General features: G+C 56.7%; 2 protein-coding genes across 11 annotated transcripts in view; one reads left to right on the top strand and one right to left on the bottom strand.

Annotated features, from left to right (window-relative positions):
• Positions 1-2,582, top strand: part of CACNA1D (calcium voltage-gated channel subunit alpha1 D) — a 301,488-nt gene extending 298,906 nt beyond the window's left edge. For 9 of the 10 annotated variants that reach the window (XM_044253375.1, XM_044253372.1, XM_044253378.1 and 6 more), the window contains 2 exons: positions 891-1,211; positions 1,688-2,582. In XM_044253375.1, coding sequence (XP_044109310.1) covers positions 891-1,211; positions 1,688-1,981 — 615 coding nt within the window. In that variant the 3' untranslated portion in view covers positions 1,982-2,582. The remainder of the gene's footprint in view (positions 1-890; positions 1,212-1,687) is intronic. The other variant, XM_044253374.1, reaches the window with a different exon arrangement.
• A 256-nt stretch (positions 2,583-2,838) lies between these two features.
• CHDH (choline dehydrogenase) lies at positions 2,839-13,974 on the bottom strand. The gene is made up of 8 exons (XM_044253383.1): positions 13,257-13,974; positions 12,461-12,612; positions 11,726-11,855; positions 10,671-10,805; positions 9,362-9,504; positions 8,762-8,864; positions 7,596-8,054; positions 2,839-3,561 (listed from the first exon to the last, which is right to left on the bottom strand). The coding sequence occupies exons 1-7, from the start codon at positions 13,957-13,959 to the stop codon at positions 7,636-7,638; spliced, it is 1,785 nt and encodes a 594-aa protein (XP_044109318.1). The 5' UTR covers positions 13,960-13,974; the 3' UTR covers positions 2,839-3,561; positions 7,596-7,635.
• Positions 13,975-14,630: the final 656 nt, after the last annotated feature.

Below are 14,630 nucleotides of genomic sequence, written 5' to 3'. Positions count from 1 at the left end.
GCGTTCGTGTGTCCGGGGCCGGAGGGTGTGGGGGGAGCCCCAGCCGTGAGCGTGCAGAGCCGGCTCCTGCCCAGCTCGCTTAGCGCCGGCGTCCTGAGCGCGTGAGCACTAGCTTCCATTTCAGGTGTTCTCTGTTCAGGTCTCTCCGCCAACTTCTTGTCTGCCTTCAGTTTTTATGTTTTTATTTGTGTCCTGCTTTGTTGTGGAAGGACAAAGCATGGGAAGGCCCAGCCATCAAATGCCATGAACCAAGTAGGCCTGGACGTCTCGGGGGACACGTGCGTGCGAACACCCCTCCCTCTGCTGTTGCCCCCCCCCCACCCAGGGCCAGATCCCTGTGTGCACTGCCTCCCTCGGGTGGCTGTGGCTTCTGGTTGTGGCCCTCCGTGCAGAGAGGGAGCGCCGAGGTGGCTGCCCAGGGGGCAGCTGGAGGCAGGGGAAGCAGCTGGTGCCCAGAGCTACAGAGCAGCCCGGGTACTGGCTGGTGTGGTGAACTGCACTGGAGCAGAGAGAACTGTGTTGCTTCTGAGGGCTGGGAATGACTCGTTTGCCCCATATGTCCTTCTGTATTTAAACTGAGAATGAACTGGGTGGTGTGTTCATGCAGCCCAGGGAGAATGTCTTCTCTAATTCTCCAGTGCTTGGCCACAATTTCATGAATTAGCAGCTGATGCCTCCTTAGGAACAGGTATGAGAAGTTCATTATGGATTCGGGGAAATGGAAAACAGTCTGCCAGGAAGCCAGATTTTACTACCTGTGTCCTTTTCACATCCTTGTCTTTTATCCGCGGCCACCCCAGTGTAGCAGTGCCTCCTGCTTGCTGTGCCTGGGGAGCCCTCGGGCCCGCCCCTGAGGATCTCTGGCCCTGCCTCCTCTCGTCTCTCCCCAGATCATGGCAGTTGCAGGCCTGGATTCCAGTAAAGCCCAGAAGTACTCGCCAAGCCACTCAACCCGGTCATGGGCCACCCCTCCGGCGACTCCTCCATACCGGGACTGGACGCCGTGCTATGCACCCCTGATCCAGGTGGAGCGACCGGAGGCCCTGGACCAGGTCAACGGCAGCCTGCCATCCCTGCACCGGAGCTCATGGTACACGGACGAGCCTGGCATCTCATACCGAACATTCACACCAGCCAGCCTGACCGTCCCCAGCAGCTTCCGCAACAAGAACAGTGACAAGCAGAGGAGTGCAGACAGCCTGGTGGAGGCGGTGAGTATGCCACGGACAGGCAGGCTCCGGGGCACAGGAGAGGGGGACAGGCCAGTGCCGTGGCGGTTCTGGGGATGGGGTGAGGCTCAGGAGTCAAGCTGGGTCCCTCTCCCTCTGGATCACGCCCATTCCTCGGAAGCAAAGATGGTACATATAGCGTGAGTGTAAGAATACCACCACTGCCCGTTCTAATGGAGCTGGACCTAGGATGACAGGTGCCAGGCCTGCAGAAAGCCCTACCTCCTACTGAAACCTTTTCCCTAGTGGGGCTCACTCTCGTTGGGCGATACGTAGTGTTCGAATTCCATGACTTTCCAAGCCATTCACATTTAACTGTCACATCTGAGGTCTAGCAAACAGGACTGGCAGAGTCCCCAGAGCACATCCTGTGGTTAGTGCCTGAGGGGGCTCCTCTGTCATTCTCCTGGCAGAGCCTTGTAAAAGCATTCATGCCATCAATCCTCTGTCCTGCACAGGTCCTGATATCTGAAGGCTTAGGACGGTATGCAAGGGACCCAAAATTTGTATCGGCAACAAAACACGAAATAGCCGATGCCTGTGACCTGACCATCGATGAGATGGAGAGTGCAGCCAGCAACCTGCTCAACGGGACTGTGCATCCCCGGGCTAACGGGGGCATGGGCCCCATCTCCCACCGGCAGGACTATGAGCTCCAGGACTTTGGGCCGGGCTACAGTGATGAAGAGCCCGACCCCGGAAGAGATGAGGAGGACCTGGCAGATGAAATGATCTGCATCACCACCCTGTAGCCCCCAGGGAGGGGCAGACTGGCTCTGGCCTCAGGTGGGATGCCGGAGGGCCAGGGAAAAAGTGCCTCGTAGTTAGGAAAGGTTAGGCACTAGTGTGGAGTCTGTATTCAATTAGACTTTTGTACAAGTGATGTCATGCCTCATGGAAGCCATAAACCTGGTAGGGGATAGCCGTGTACCCATGCCCAGCCCCAGCTGTGGGAAGCAGCAGGTTGAGCCCTCAGGGGAGGACCCGTGAGGAGGTGGGATAAGCCCTGCCCACTTTTCCAGCACGCCCCTGGGGCTTTCACCTGTGCCCACCCACCAGCTGGCACAGTGGGGAAGGTCAAGGTGATGACGATCACCACACCTGTGTCATTACCTCAGCCATCGGTCTAGCATATCAGACGTTCACTGGGCCCAGCATATCCATTTTTAAACCCTTTCCCCCCCAAATACACTGCTTCCTGGTTTCTGTTTAGCTGTTTGGAAATACAGTGTGTGAATCAGGACCTACCTACCAGCCGTCATCTGGAGAGGGGAGCAGGACCTTATACACAAGGTTTTCTGTTATGTGACCCCGGTTTACAAGAGAGTGTCACTCAGTCGGTTTCTGACTGTCAGCTCAAGGGCAACTGTAAACTGGAATAATCATGCACTCGCAACCAGGTAAACTTAGATACGCTAGTTTGTTTAAAAATTATAGATTACTGTACATGACTTGTAATATACTATAATTTGTATTTGTAAAGAGATGGTCTATATTTTGTAATTATTGTACCGTATTTGAACTGCAGCAATATCCATGGGTCCTAATAATTGTAGTTCCCCACTGAAATTTAGAAATTATTAGCATTTTTACTTGGGCTGTACAGAAGTAGAAGAAACAGCCAATTCTCATTTATTCCGTGAAAATCTTCTGGGGATGAAATTTTAAGTTCAAAAGAACTCGGGACTATAGAGATTTTTTTCTAAAAATATTTTGAGTCACTCTAAATCTACCTTTACACGAGATATACCAGATGATGATTTACAGCCTTTGCTTTGGGCAAGAGTTCCGGGATTTGATAGTGTACCTTTGGTCCACCATGGGTCGCAGCCGTCTTTGACTTGACGGAGCCTCCGATAAGCTCATCCTGTCGGTCGAGCCGGTTACTCTGACCCTGTGGCATTCACAGCGGCACCTCTGCTGCCCCCACAAGACCTCTTTTGCATCTCTGGTGTCGAAATGATGGCACAGGTGGATGGAGTTCCTCTGCTCTTGCTCCCTGAGGATCGCTGTTGCTCCTTGTCCTGAACAGGGGTGCTGGGAGGGGGGGCGGAGGGGCAAAGCGATGATCTGCAGGATTAGAACGCTGGGTCTGTCTGGGTCGTATTGTTGCCTTTTTACACAACACTGCTGTACTGTGTGTTCTCTTTGAGGGCTTTTATATGCAACTGAATGAGGGCTGAAGTTTTCATTAGAACGTACTCACACTCCGGTTGTACTGCCGGTTGTACTACTGATGAAAACCCACTTTTGGACCACGAGACCCACCAAGGCTTCCTTTTCTGTTCAAGGAATCATGCCGACTTTGTCAAGTTACCTTGGCAGGGATTCCCTGCGGTCAAAAAAAAAAAAAGACAATTATCAGTTTTTGGTTCAAAATTTTTAAATATTACCTAGACAACCTGTTAATATTTTGGGTTTGTTTTTCATTTTTTTTTTTTTGTAAATAACAATACTTTGTTATGAAGACCTTACAAACCTCTTCTTAAGACATTCTTACTCCAGATCCAGGCAAAAACACTTCAAGGTTTGTAAATGACTATTTCCTGACATAAATTTTTTTTAATTAAAATGCAAAATGTTCTTCAGAATAAAACTGTGTAATAATTTTTATCGTATGAGGGAGTGCTCACTGCAAAGAGCCGCTGTGGACCAGTGAGCTCTGCAGAAGGTGGGGGCGGGGGGCACTCAGTGAGGGCAGTCCTGGGACGGTGTTACTGCTGTCCTCACGGCTCCCTCCTTGATGCCCACGGTCACTCAGCACTGGCTACAGAGAGCACGCTTCCTCCTAAAGGGCTAAGCCATCGTCCCCATCACCTCTGTTGGGCACTGTTCTCACTGTGTGGCTTCTCAGCAGCAGCCCTACCGGGATGGGGTTTTCTGGTGCAGGCCGCCATCTCTCCCCATCAGGACTCACAAACTAGCCTGCGGATAGGCTGCACCAGTCCTAATAGGCCCGTGTTAAGTCTGGTCCGACCTCCCATCTACCATGAAATTGTTCTTTGAAAGAAGTTTGAAGTTACCGAACCATGGGGCGGTGGTGGTGTGTACCCTTTGCTTCGGGAAAGTTTTAAGATGCAATGCTGCTTCTTTTCGGCCCCCTCCCCCTAAAAAAGGTCATTTTGTTGTATCCCCAAGAATAGTGGATTTGGTTTTGTGTTTTTCATACCACAAATGGAAAGGGCAGCTCCGCTTGAACTTCCAACCAGCAGGAACCTCATTAACAGCTTTTTCTCCTATTTCTATCCAGGCAGCAGGGCCAGATGGGGCTTTGTGGCTCTATTGCCACATTTTGGAGCCTGTGAGGCCAGGAAGCTTCTCAGTACACAGTGTGGGCTTTGCTTGCCTCCCTGCTGACCCCATGTCTGTGAAAGGAACCAGGCACTCTACTTCAAATTGTTTATATGTTATGGTGTTCAGTGTCTTTGCCAGTTGTGTTTTCTTACCAAGGTTTCCCCTGTTGTGATCGGCTGCAGGTTTGTTCTAAAAACTGGTCAGCGACAGAGCTCCAGCTCCTTCCCTGACTCAGAAACAGACACCACCGAGGCTTGCCTGTGTTGACAGTTTTTATTTCTCCAAAAGGATATATATGCCTTTCTTCCTGGGGACGTGAGCGGGCAGGAGGATGGGGAGCGGGCCCGGGCTCCCTGCCTCCAACACCGGAGCACCAGCTGAGAGTGGCCTCGCAGGCACCCTGTGGGGACGGCGGCAGGAGAGGACCAGGGAGGCTGCCGGGAGGCTGTCCGGCTCCCAAGACAAGGCTGGTGGAGAGAGCATGCGTTTTCTTCTGGCTTAAGAAAAAAGGACGTAGGTATTAGAGCTGATGTTAAGTTGGTGGAAACAGGAAACAGCCTTTGTGGGGAGGAACAGGGTTTGGCTGGAGATGAGGCTCTTTTGAATTTATGGAAATGAGGATTCCCACAGTTGGCCCTGGAAGCAGAAAGGCGGCGCATCCAGGTGCCAGGATCTGGCTTCCAGGACCTGCCATTTCCTGGTTCTGAGCCGCAGAACAGGCGGGCTGTTCCTCGCCTGTGCCTTCTGTCCCCGGTTGGACCAGGAAGAACCTTCTGCTCGTGCAGGAGCTGGAACACACAGGCTTCTTCGAAGGGATCCGTGCTCAGAGCCTGATCCAGGTACATACACGGCTCCGTTATACTTTTTCAACCATTGTTTACAGAGTACTTCCAGTTGTTAGTATCACAGGCTCTTTGCTGAGGGGCTTAAATAAACTTCCTCCCAGGACAGAGGGCTGGCCTGGTGTCTGGGTGCCCTGAGGGCTGCCTGGCCCAGTGGGCACTCTCCTCCCCTCTCTGGCTTCCTCAGCCACAACAGCCCTCTTTCTGAGGTCCAGGCTTCCCTCACAGCACTGGAACTTGGAGACAGCCCGCTGCTGCGGCACGGGCCATAGTTCCCCTCTGCCAGATGGCTGCCCTTCACCTGTCAGGGCTCCAGCAAGCAGCCACCCCAAACTCAAAATTCTGCCCTGTGGCTGAACCCCAGCAGCACAGCATTCCGCTCTGACTTCCATGGGGCCTGGGTATGGAACACGCACCGTCTTCTCTGAGACTGATTTCTGCAGGTGGAACAAGGCTCAGTGGCCAAGAGTGGGGGAGGGGCCCCAATGTCATCCGGCCGTACAGCCTGACACACCTCCTCCGACAGGTCATTCTGCTTGTGTGACGATGCAGAGACGCAGTAGCAAACCAGCGCCTGTCTCAGAGACTGACACCACCACAGCACGCGGAGAGACGGCGGAAAGCCACGGCTCGGCCACGTGGCCTACCCACACTAGAGAAGGTCCACAAGGTCACGTTCAGGCCTAGGACCCCTCCACCCACTGAACTTGCTATTCGCTGGCCCTCCACGCAGGGGGTTTGGCTCCCACACTGCCCCACTGTTCTTTCATCCCTGCAGGTGGCTCGGGGACCCCGAGGATGGTGGCTGTGGACCACGGCTGTGGGGCAGATGGGGAACGTCTCTAGGAGAAATAAATCCTCTTGGCCAACTTAGACCCTCCCTTGGAACAGACAATAAAGCAAGAGGCAGGTAAGAGGAAACCAGAGCGCCTTTAAATTTGTAAAGGAAGGAGAGGTGTGATTCCCATCTTTCTGGAAGGTCTTTCTCACAAACACAAGTTATGGCTGTCCAGCCTCCAAGCTATCTCAGTCCACTCTGATCCTGGGGAAAGGCTGGAATGCCCCCTTTCCCTCCCCTCCTTGTTCGGGGCAGGTTTCCAGAGCACAAGTCTCTTCTCCCCTGCCGCAGATGGTGGCCTTGGAAATCTTCAGAAAAATCAATCCAAAATGCATTTAGTTGTCATTACCTACTAAGAACAGTCTGGCTAAGTCCTCTCCATTCAAATACCGGTTACTGGATTACATTATTGAATTACAGGAAGTTTAAAGATCAAAGAACTATTTTAAGTGCCACTTGTATCTGGCTTCCCCCCGCCAAACTCCAGTCTCTGCCAGTTTATTTTCATGGGATCAGGTGTATAGTGTGACTCGACTGCTTTTTCCATCAGCCTCAGCTCGATCCCAGTCTGCTCCCGTGGACGGCGGCTGAATACGAATCAGCCAGCTTTGCCCCCGGTGGGTCATCTCCCCAGACTGACAGAAAAGCATCCTCTTGGGCTAGCTGCTTTGGCTTGGAGCAGCGGTCTGGTCTTTCGGGTTTGCTCTAGGTTTTTAGGTTTCCCTGGTAACAGGAAAATAGTTTAAAATGCTAAATCAGGAAACCTATGGCAATAAAGAGACTCTCCAGACTCTTCTCTGAATAAGGCCCAGAAATCGGGCTGTGTTTAATAAGAACCAGAGTATCGGAGAGGCGGGCCTCAGAGTGACCCCACTGGGAGGGGACACAAGAAGCAGAAGAGAAAGAAGCCTGTGTTTCTTCAGGCAGGCAGCTTTCTCTCTGAACAAAGACGCTGGAGGCTTAGGCACGGGCCTCAGCAGCTGGCGGCCTGAGGCAGATGCCTCCCGTGCCATCCAGCCTGCACCTAGCCTCTGCGCACAGCACCCCGCTCCCACAGTGGCTTGCCTTAATTAAGAGGGAGGCCTGGGAGAGAACCACTTCCTTTAAATCTGAGCAGGACCCAGGGTTGCAGAGTGCGGTGGAGTAGAAGATAAGGCCGTGGCTGGAGTTAGCCATCCTCCTCCACTGGCCAGCCCCCCTTCCCCAGTCCCTTTTACTGCCCCTTCAGGAGGTTGGGGGGCAGCCTGCAGAAAAATGCTGGGGAAAAGGAACCTGCTTCGCTGTCTGATACTGGTCTCCCAGCCTAAGAAATGTCACATTCTCAGCACTGAACTGTAATTAACATTCTAGACAGTTTCAGGAAAGGGCACAGGGGACAGGGGCTGTGCTGACCTTCTTGGCTTGGCAGGAGGCTTCTGGGGCAGGGACGACCTCAGCGCTGGGTGGCCAGGGTCCCAGGCTTGTAGACAGGGACGTCCTTGTCCTGGAGTGCAGGCTGCCCCCTGATGATGTCTGCTGCTTTCTCTGCGATCATGATGGTGGGGGCGTTCAGGTTGCCGCTGACCACGCTGGGCATGATGGAAGCGTCGACCACCCTGAGGTTCTGCACCCCAAGCACCCTGGTCTGTGGATCCACCACGGCCATGGGATCAGAGGGCTGGCCCATCTTGCAGGTGCAGGAGGGGTGGTAGGCGCTGTCGGCCTTCGCCCTCACGAAGGCATCGATCTCCTCATCTGACTGCACGTTGCTTCCCGGCTGGAGCTCCTTCCCCCGGAACGGCGCCAGGGCTTTCTGGGCAAAAATTTCTCTGGTCAGCTTCACACACTGTCGGAAGTCGTTAATGTCGGTTTCTGTCAACGAGAAGAGGTAGGTGAGGCGGCGACCACTACCACAGGATTCTGAACTCGGATAGGCCGGTAAGCTGCCCGAGGGGACACAGGTCAGTGCCTACTGCCCTCTGATCCCAAGGCCGTGGTGGACCCATAGACCACGGTGCTGAGGGGAAAACATCAGGGACACAGAGCCACCAGGTGGTTTGTCACCTATTCCTGGTCATTTTTACTGCCACCAAGCAGAGTCCCCCGATGGCAAACAGCACCCTCAGTGGATACAGCCTGCCTCTTGCCATCATGGCTGTGCACGCGCCGCGAGTCATTACTGAGCGATAGGGAGCGCTCCTTTGCGCTGCGGGCAGGGGCAGGCCCCGGAATGCAACCTCCTTTTCCAGGAGGGTGCTCAAAGCAGCAGCAGCACAACTGCTCTGTGGGCTCTACGCATACGGCCAGATCTCCTTGCATCTTCGGGTAGACTGTTCTGAAAGCTGCAGCGCTCCCCTGCTGTGTCTAAGGACTTCCCAAGGTTACTTCAAGTGACCCAGGGCACACACACAGCAGTGTGTGCAAGTGGACAGCCCAGAGGGAGGGGGGCCGAGGGCGACTTGCGTCTCAGGGGTAAGATTCAGAGACCAATGCGAACCTCATAAAGGCATTCATTCATTCGTTGAATGAATGGCCTGGCAAGCACAGGCCTGAGGGAGACCAAGAGGGTGGTGAATTACCTGTTGTCAAGTAGTTGGGCTGAATCACAGGGTGGTCCTGGGGGTTGGCACTTCTCAGTTTAAGCCATCCCACACTCGTGCCCCGCATGGTCCCCACGTGCACCTAGAAGAACCGGAGGGAGCAGGACCTCCTTCAGCCTCCCGACTTGGCAGCTTAAGCCCCGGAGTTTCCCGTGGTATGGGGCTCCACATCCAAAGCCCATTAAGGGCAGACGCTTTTATCATCTGTCTGCGTCTTACCTCTACCCCCCTTCCAAAAGTGATCACAAAAACACCTCCCTCAATCACTCCTGCTTCCTGGCTTTCTACCTGATGGTCTTCAACTTTTTAAGAGCTGGAAACCCCAGGCTGCTGGCCACTTCTGTCCGTTTCCAGCAGTCTGGATCCCTAAAGCATCTGCCCTGAGCTGAGGCAGGTCTCACCTTTCCACCTACCACGTGGACTGCCTCACACCGTTCCTGGCATGGCCTCGGGAAGATTCCAGGCTCCTCCTCCTCCCTTCCCCACTAGGACCCACTGGGCAGCTGGCGGGCAGAACACAAGCTCCTTTGGCTCCCCTCCGAGGGCCCTGCTGCAGTAAGGAGACTGCTGCCCGCTCACCTGGTAAGCCTCCTGCTGGGTGGGGACCCGGCCATGGTCTATCACTTGGGACGGCAGGAAATGGAACTGGATGTCCGGGTGAGGGACCCCAGGCCGGCTCCGGATGAATCCACCTGTTTCCAGGTGCGCCGTGGCCCCATCCCCTGAGGACCAGAAGAGGACGAGGCAGCTGAGTGAATCAGGGCGGGACAGGTGGGCTGGCCTCCCCTCTCCTTGACCCTCCTCCGGGCCCTGTCCTGGCACCGGGATCGAGTGCTCAGGCTGACATCTCTCCCTCAGGTGGGTGAGCCCAGCACCACAGGTTCCAGTATCCCAGTATCCGCTCATGCCAAGGGGCTTTGGCTTTGCCGTCCCCCAGACTCCTCCTCCACCACCACCTGTGAGGCCTGGTGTCACTGGGATCTCCAACTTCTCCTGACCTGGCTCCACCCCCACAGGCTGTTCTTTCACCGAAGGCCTAAGTCAGACATTCCAGCTGCCCCTGCCATCCCCTCTGCCTCTTCCTCCTTGCGCCACATCTGGCCCTCAGAAAGCCTCCCTGACTTCGGCTCACAAATCTACTGGGATCCATCTACCCGGCAGCAGCACCCCACCCCTCCCTCAGTCCCAACTCAGACCCTCCTCACCGGCAGCTGCCGGGGCATCCCTGCGGTGCCCCCACCTGCCCTCAAGATTCCAGCATCTTCATCGCACCCTGCTCCCTGCTCCATGTGCTGCAGTCTCCCTGGCCCAGCGTCTGTTCCTCCAATGCCCGACGCCTAGACCCGGGGCCTTTGTGCGTCTCCCTGCCTCTCAGCCTCCACTTCACTGATGCCCGGATCGTAGAACTTAAGCACGTTCACGCGGTCTCTTTCCACAGATCCCAGCAGCATGTAAGCTCCCTGAGGGCACCTGCCTTCCCAGCACCTAGGAGTGTGTGAGAAACCCACGCTGAGGGGGGTCTCCACGCACCACTTCCTGGCCCGGCCAGTACGCTGGACTCTGGGAACTGGTGAGAAATGGATGCTGACTGTGCCTTTTCTCCTGGCTCCTTGGACCCCAGATGGTGTCCGGCGCACAAGGCCACCCTGTCCATATGTAAGGAAGAGGGGCACCCGGGCTCTGAGGAATCTGACCCAGGACTGGCCCTGGGCTGCTGCATCTGGTCCTCACGACAGCCTGCCAGACAGGTCTTTGTATCCCCATTTTGCAGATGGGAAAGCTGAGGCAAAGGGCAGAACCAAGCTTGAAATAAGTGCCTTGAGACCAGAGCTGCCTCTCACAGCACCGGAGGGAGGAGGCCATGCTGCCCCTAGCCCAGCACGCCCACCTGTGAACTTCCAGAGCCACTCCAGACCAATCCGGACCTTCCTCAAGGGCTTCTGCGCCGAGTGCAGGGTGATGGGGCGGGTGCAGGCCTGCTGGATGTACACCTCCAGGTGGTCTTGCAGGTTCTGGCCCACCCCTGGAATGGGACCGAGGGGCTAGGAAGAATGGCTTCTCAGGGTGGCTTACCTGCCACCAGCCTCTCAACATCCCCTGGTTTTGAAAAGTCCCCTCACCCCCATCCATTTATCTGCCAAGCCAGCTCCTGCTCCTTCCCTGGGCCTCAGCCAGGGACTCCATTCCTATGCTCAAAGCCAATCTCAGCTTTTCGGGCGGCCGAATCCACCTGCCCTTGTCACTCACTCCCAGGGCACCCTCTGGAACCGTCCCGATGCCATCCTGCCAGGGAGTTCCCTCCCCAAGGGCAGGCCCGGGCATTCAGCAGGCGCCACCTGTACCCCTGGCCGGGGGAAGGAGGGGATCCGGCCTTGCCGAGCCGGGCAGACACTGTGTGAGCTCATCTGAGCACGAGTGGACGCAGGGCAGGCCACTATCCCAGCATTCTGACGGACCTCTCACTAGGAACCCTCTGTGCAAAAAAGGTCATTTCTGGGGAGGCTGGGTTCTAAGAGAGGTGAGAGGCCCTAATGGGTATCAAAGACTGTAAGTGCAATTTTAGGCCCGTGATAATTGTCTCAGCATGAAAAGCATGCCCCAGAGCACCGAGCCGGCATTTTTAACATGAGGGCTGCTGGACTTAAAACCAAGACCCAGACCCCTATCACCGCAGGGCTGCCCTGGGGACAGAGCCGCCTGGCCCAGCGGGCTTTGCAGGCCTTGCTCCCTGGTGGAGGGGCAGAACCTCCCAGGGGCACAGGAGTGCCAAGGAAGGGGGGGAAAAAAACGACAGAAAGACTTGGGGTCTTTGGGGGGGTAGGGGTGCCCACTGAGGCTCGTGGGAAGAACTGTTGCCCCCGCCCCACTCCACGCTAACGAACTCCACTAAGCCCTTTTTTCTTAGTAGGGGCCCCGCTGAGGAGCGGGGAGAAGGGAACCCACCGGGCAGGTGGCACACCACCGGGATGCCCAGCTTGCGGAGGTCATCCGCGTTGCCGACGCCGGAGAGCATGAGCAGCTGTGGAGAGTTGATGGCACCCCCGCTCAGAATCACCTCCGCGCCGGCGTAAACCTGGAAGATGCACAGGTCACAGTTCCGGCAAAACCAGGCAGCACCCCGAGAACGGGGCCTCGGAGCCCAGTCCCACGCCGAGGATGCTCAGCAGGCCACTCTAGGAGAGCCCTGGGCAGGCACAGCTCCGCCATGACCCGTCCTGTGACAGCCAGGCCGTCACAATGCTCTTAAAACACCGGAGCACGGAGCTTCAGTGACCAGTGACATCTGTGAAAGTGAGCACGCACAGGCGGTGTGAATCCAGCAGTAGTGAGCCGGCCCTTCCCCTGGCCCAATCCTGACGCACTATGGGGCAGGAAACCGTGGTGTGCAACAGGGAGTAGGTTCACATTTGTGCTTATTACTAAGTCTTACTAAAGTCAGCGATTTCTGAAAAGGTATGGAAGGAACCTGGGGGGCTGCTCTGGTAGGAGGGGCAGATGCTCACAGGGGCCATGACAGGCTCTCTGCATGTGGCTGGCCTGACAGCTCCCTGCCCGCCGGGCGGCCACCTCCCCAAGGCCCTAGGGATCAGAGCCCGAAGCACCAGCCCCCGGAGGTGGGGGGGAGGACCACTCATCCCCCTCCATGTGCACGGCCCGGTCTGGCGGGAACTCACTCACCCTGTGGCTCTGGCCGTTCTTGACGTACTCCACACCCACGGCGCGGGTACCCTCGAACAGCACCCGGTGCACGAGCGTCTGCACCTCCGCCGTGAGGTTGGGGCGGCCCAGTGCCGGGTGCAGGTACGCGCACGCGGCGCTCCAGCGCTTGCCTGCAGGACAGAGCAAGGACATCGGGCACAGCTCCTGCCCCCCTTTCCAGCACCTGCACAGGGAAAGGGGCTGACCTTCCCCGAATACTGAGCTCTGCCTCAGAAGGAAGGCTGAGACCACAAGTCCCCGCTGGACTGAAGTCCACATCCATTATCCAACCAACGGAGCCACCCAGGCGTCCCGAAGTCCACGTCCATTAGCGGTGGGAAAACCTCTTCCGCTCTGGACAGGATGACAGACCGGGAGCAGCTAATAATGGGGTGAGAACCCTTTGGAGCCAGGCAGGAGACCTGGATCAACCCAGGCCTTGCCTCGGTCCTGCTGTGAGCAAGGCACTGTGGTGCCCTGTGCCTCAGTTTCCTCATCTGCAAGTTTCTTCCAACTTTGGGCCCTTTGGGCTCTCCAAGACAACAGAGCCAGAGGCCTAGAGAATGCCCAAGAATCTCTGTCTCCAAATTGTTTCCCACTGGCTGTGGACTGTATCCTGTGGCCTCGGTTGTCTGGGCCTCCTCGGAGCCCCTGTTTACCCTCACTGACCATGATGAGATCAGGAGGGATGGAGCTGTGCTGGAGTGTAGCTTCCTTTATTTTAAAAAGGGGAAGAGGCAGACCCAGGGAGCCTCAGGAGGGGAGCCCACCCTACCTTGGTGGATGGTCATGTCCATCCACCCGAAGCCTTCTTGCTGGAAGCCGTTCATGTCCTCGGTGAGCGGGTAGCCGGCCTGCTGCGCCGCCTCCAGGAAGGCGTGGTGCAGCGGGTGGTTGGTCTTGCCCCGGGACACGTGCAGGGGGCCCTGGCCGCCGCGGTACGTGCCCGCGCCCAGCTCGTGGCTCTGCGCCTTGCGGAAGTAAGGCAGGCAGTGCGCGTAGTCCCAGCCTGCGGCGCCTTCCCGCTGCCAGCGGTTGTAGTCTTCGGCATGGCCGCGGATGTAGACCATGGCGTTGAGCGACGACGAGCCCCCCCAGACCCGGCCGCGCGGCCAGTACAGCACCCGGCCGTCGAGGCCCGTCTGCGGCTCCGTGTGGTAGCACCAGTTGTACCTGTCATCGCACAGGTTGGCCACGAGGGCCGCGGGCATGTGGATCTTCCACAAGAGCCTCTTGCTCCCTGCCAGCACGTCCTTGGGCCCAGCCTCCAGCAGCAGCACGCGCTTGTCGGGGTCCTCGGTGAGCCGCCGAGCCAGCACGCAGCCCGCGGAGCCCGCACCCACCACCACGTGACTGTATTCGTCCCCGCTCCGGGAGCCCACGCTGGCCAGCGCGCGGACGCTGGGGGGCCGCTTCTGCCCCTCGGCTCCCCAGGGTCCCAGGCGCCCTACCCTCCAGCCTCGCGGGACACGCCACATGCTTCTAGCCCAGGTCCTCGCACATCCACCAAGAGGAAAGCAATGAATCACGTTCCTAAAACAGGAAAAGCAGCTTTAGAATTTTAACTCGGCATGCACATTGCAGAACTGGCCCAAAGCAGGACTGGCTGGCAGGACCCTGCACTGGGGAACTAGGAGGAGGGAGCCATACTGGGAGGTCCATGCCAGGACTCCTATGTACAGGGCTGGAGGCACAGCGGCTCCTCCCCAAACTTGGGAGGAGGGGTGGTCCCCAGAGAGGCTTCTCAATGACAGGTGTAGGTGAACCCAGAGGCTAGGCAGGTGTCTGGCTGCTGGAATGCAGGGGAGGTCAGGGCCTTCTGGGCTTTGCAATCAATGCTCATCCCTTTAAGATGGTTGTTGAGCCCCTACCTCATGCCAGGCACCATTTCATCTCTAACAATACCCAGAGAACAAGACATCTGCCCTCAAAGCCGATGGTCTGGGGCCCGGGAGACAGAGGAGACATAAGTAACTGAAGGAAGGTCAAGGTGTGAGGCTCCAGGCTGCCGAGCTCAGAGCCTGTGGCCTGAGGGCCAGGGAGGGAGCTAGAAGGCTTTTCAGCAGGGCTGGGGCGTAGCTACAGTCTTCAGAGATCTCTGTAGGGTGCTGGAGTTTGAACAACACAATGCCAGTAGCTTTTGGAGCTG

The sequence above is a fragment of the Neovison vison genome, chromosome 6, assembly GCF_020171115.1.
Source record: "Neovison vison isolate M4711 chromosome 6, ASM_NN_V1, whole genome shotgun sequence".
In the NCBI taxonomy this organism is placed as follows: domain Eukaryota; kingdom Metazoa; phylum Chordata; class Mammalia; order Carnivora; family Mustelidae; genus Neogale; species Neogale vison.
Note: the sequence above shows the minus strand (reverse complement) of the source record. Positions and strands in the feature narration are given on the sequence as shown.

What these genes read in the sequence shown, in the direction of transcription:
- CHDH (XM_044253383.1), bottom strand. Translation starts at nt 13,959, where the DNA reads ATGTGGCGTGTCCCGCGAGGCTGGAGGGTAGGGCGCCTGGGACCCTGG. An exon ending in GGTGGTGTGCCACCTGCCCG is followed by an intron (nt 10,806 to 11,725) that starts GTGGGTTCCCTT and finishes GTCCCATTCCAG; the next exon opens with GGGTGGGCCAGAACCTGCAA. An exon ending in CCCAGCAGGAGGCTTACCAG is followed by an intron (nt 8,865 to 9,361) that starts GTGAGCGGGCAG and finishes CGGTTCTTCTAG; the next exon opens with GTGCACGTGGGGACCATGCG.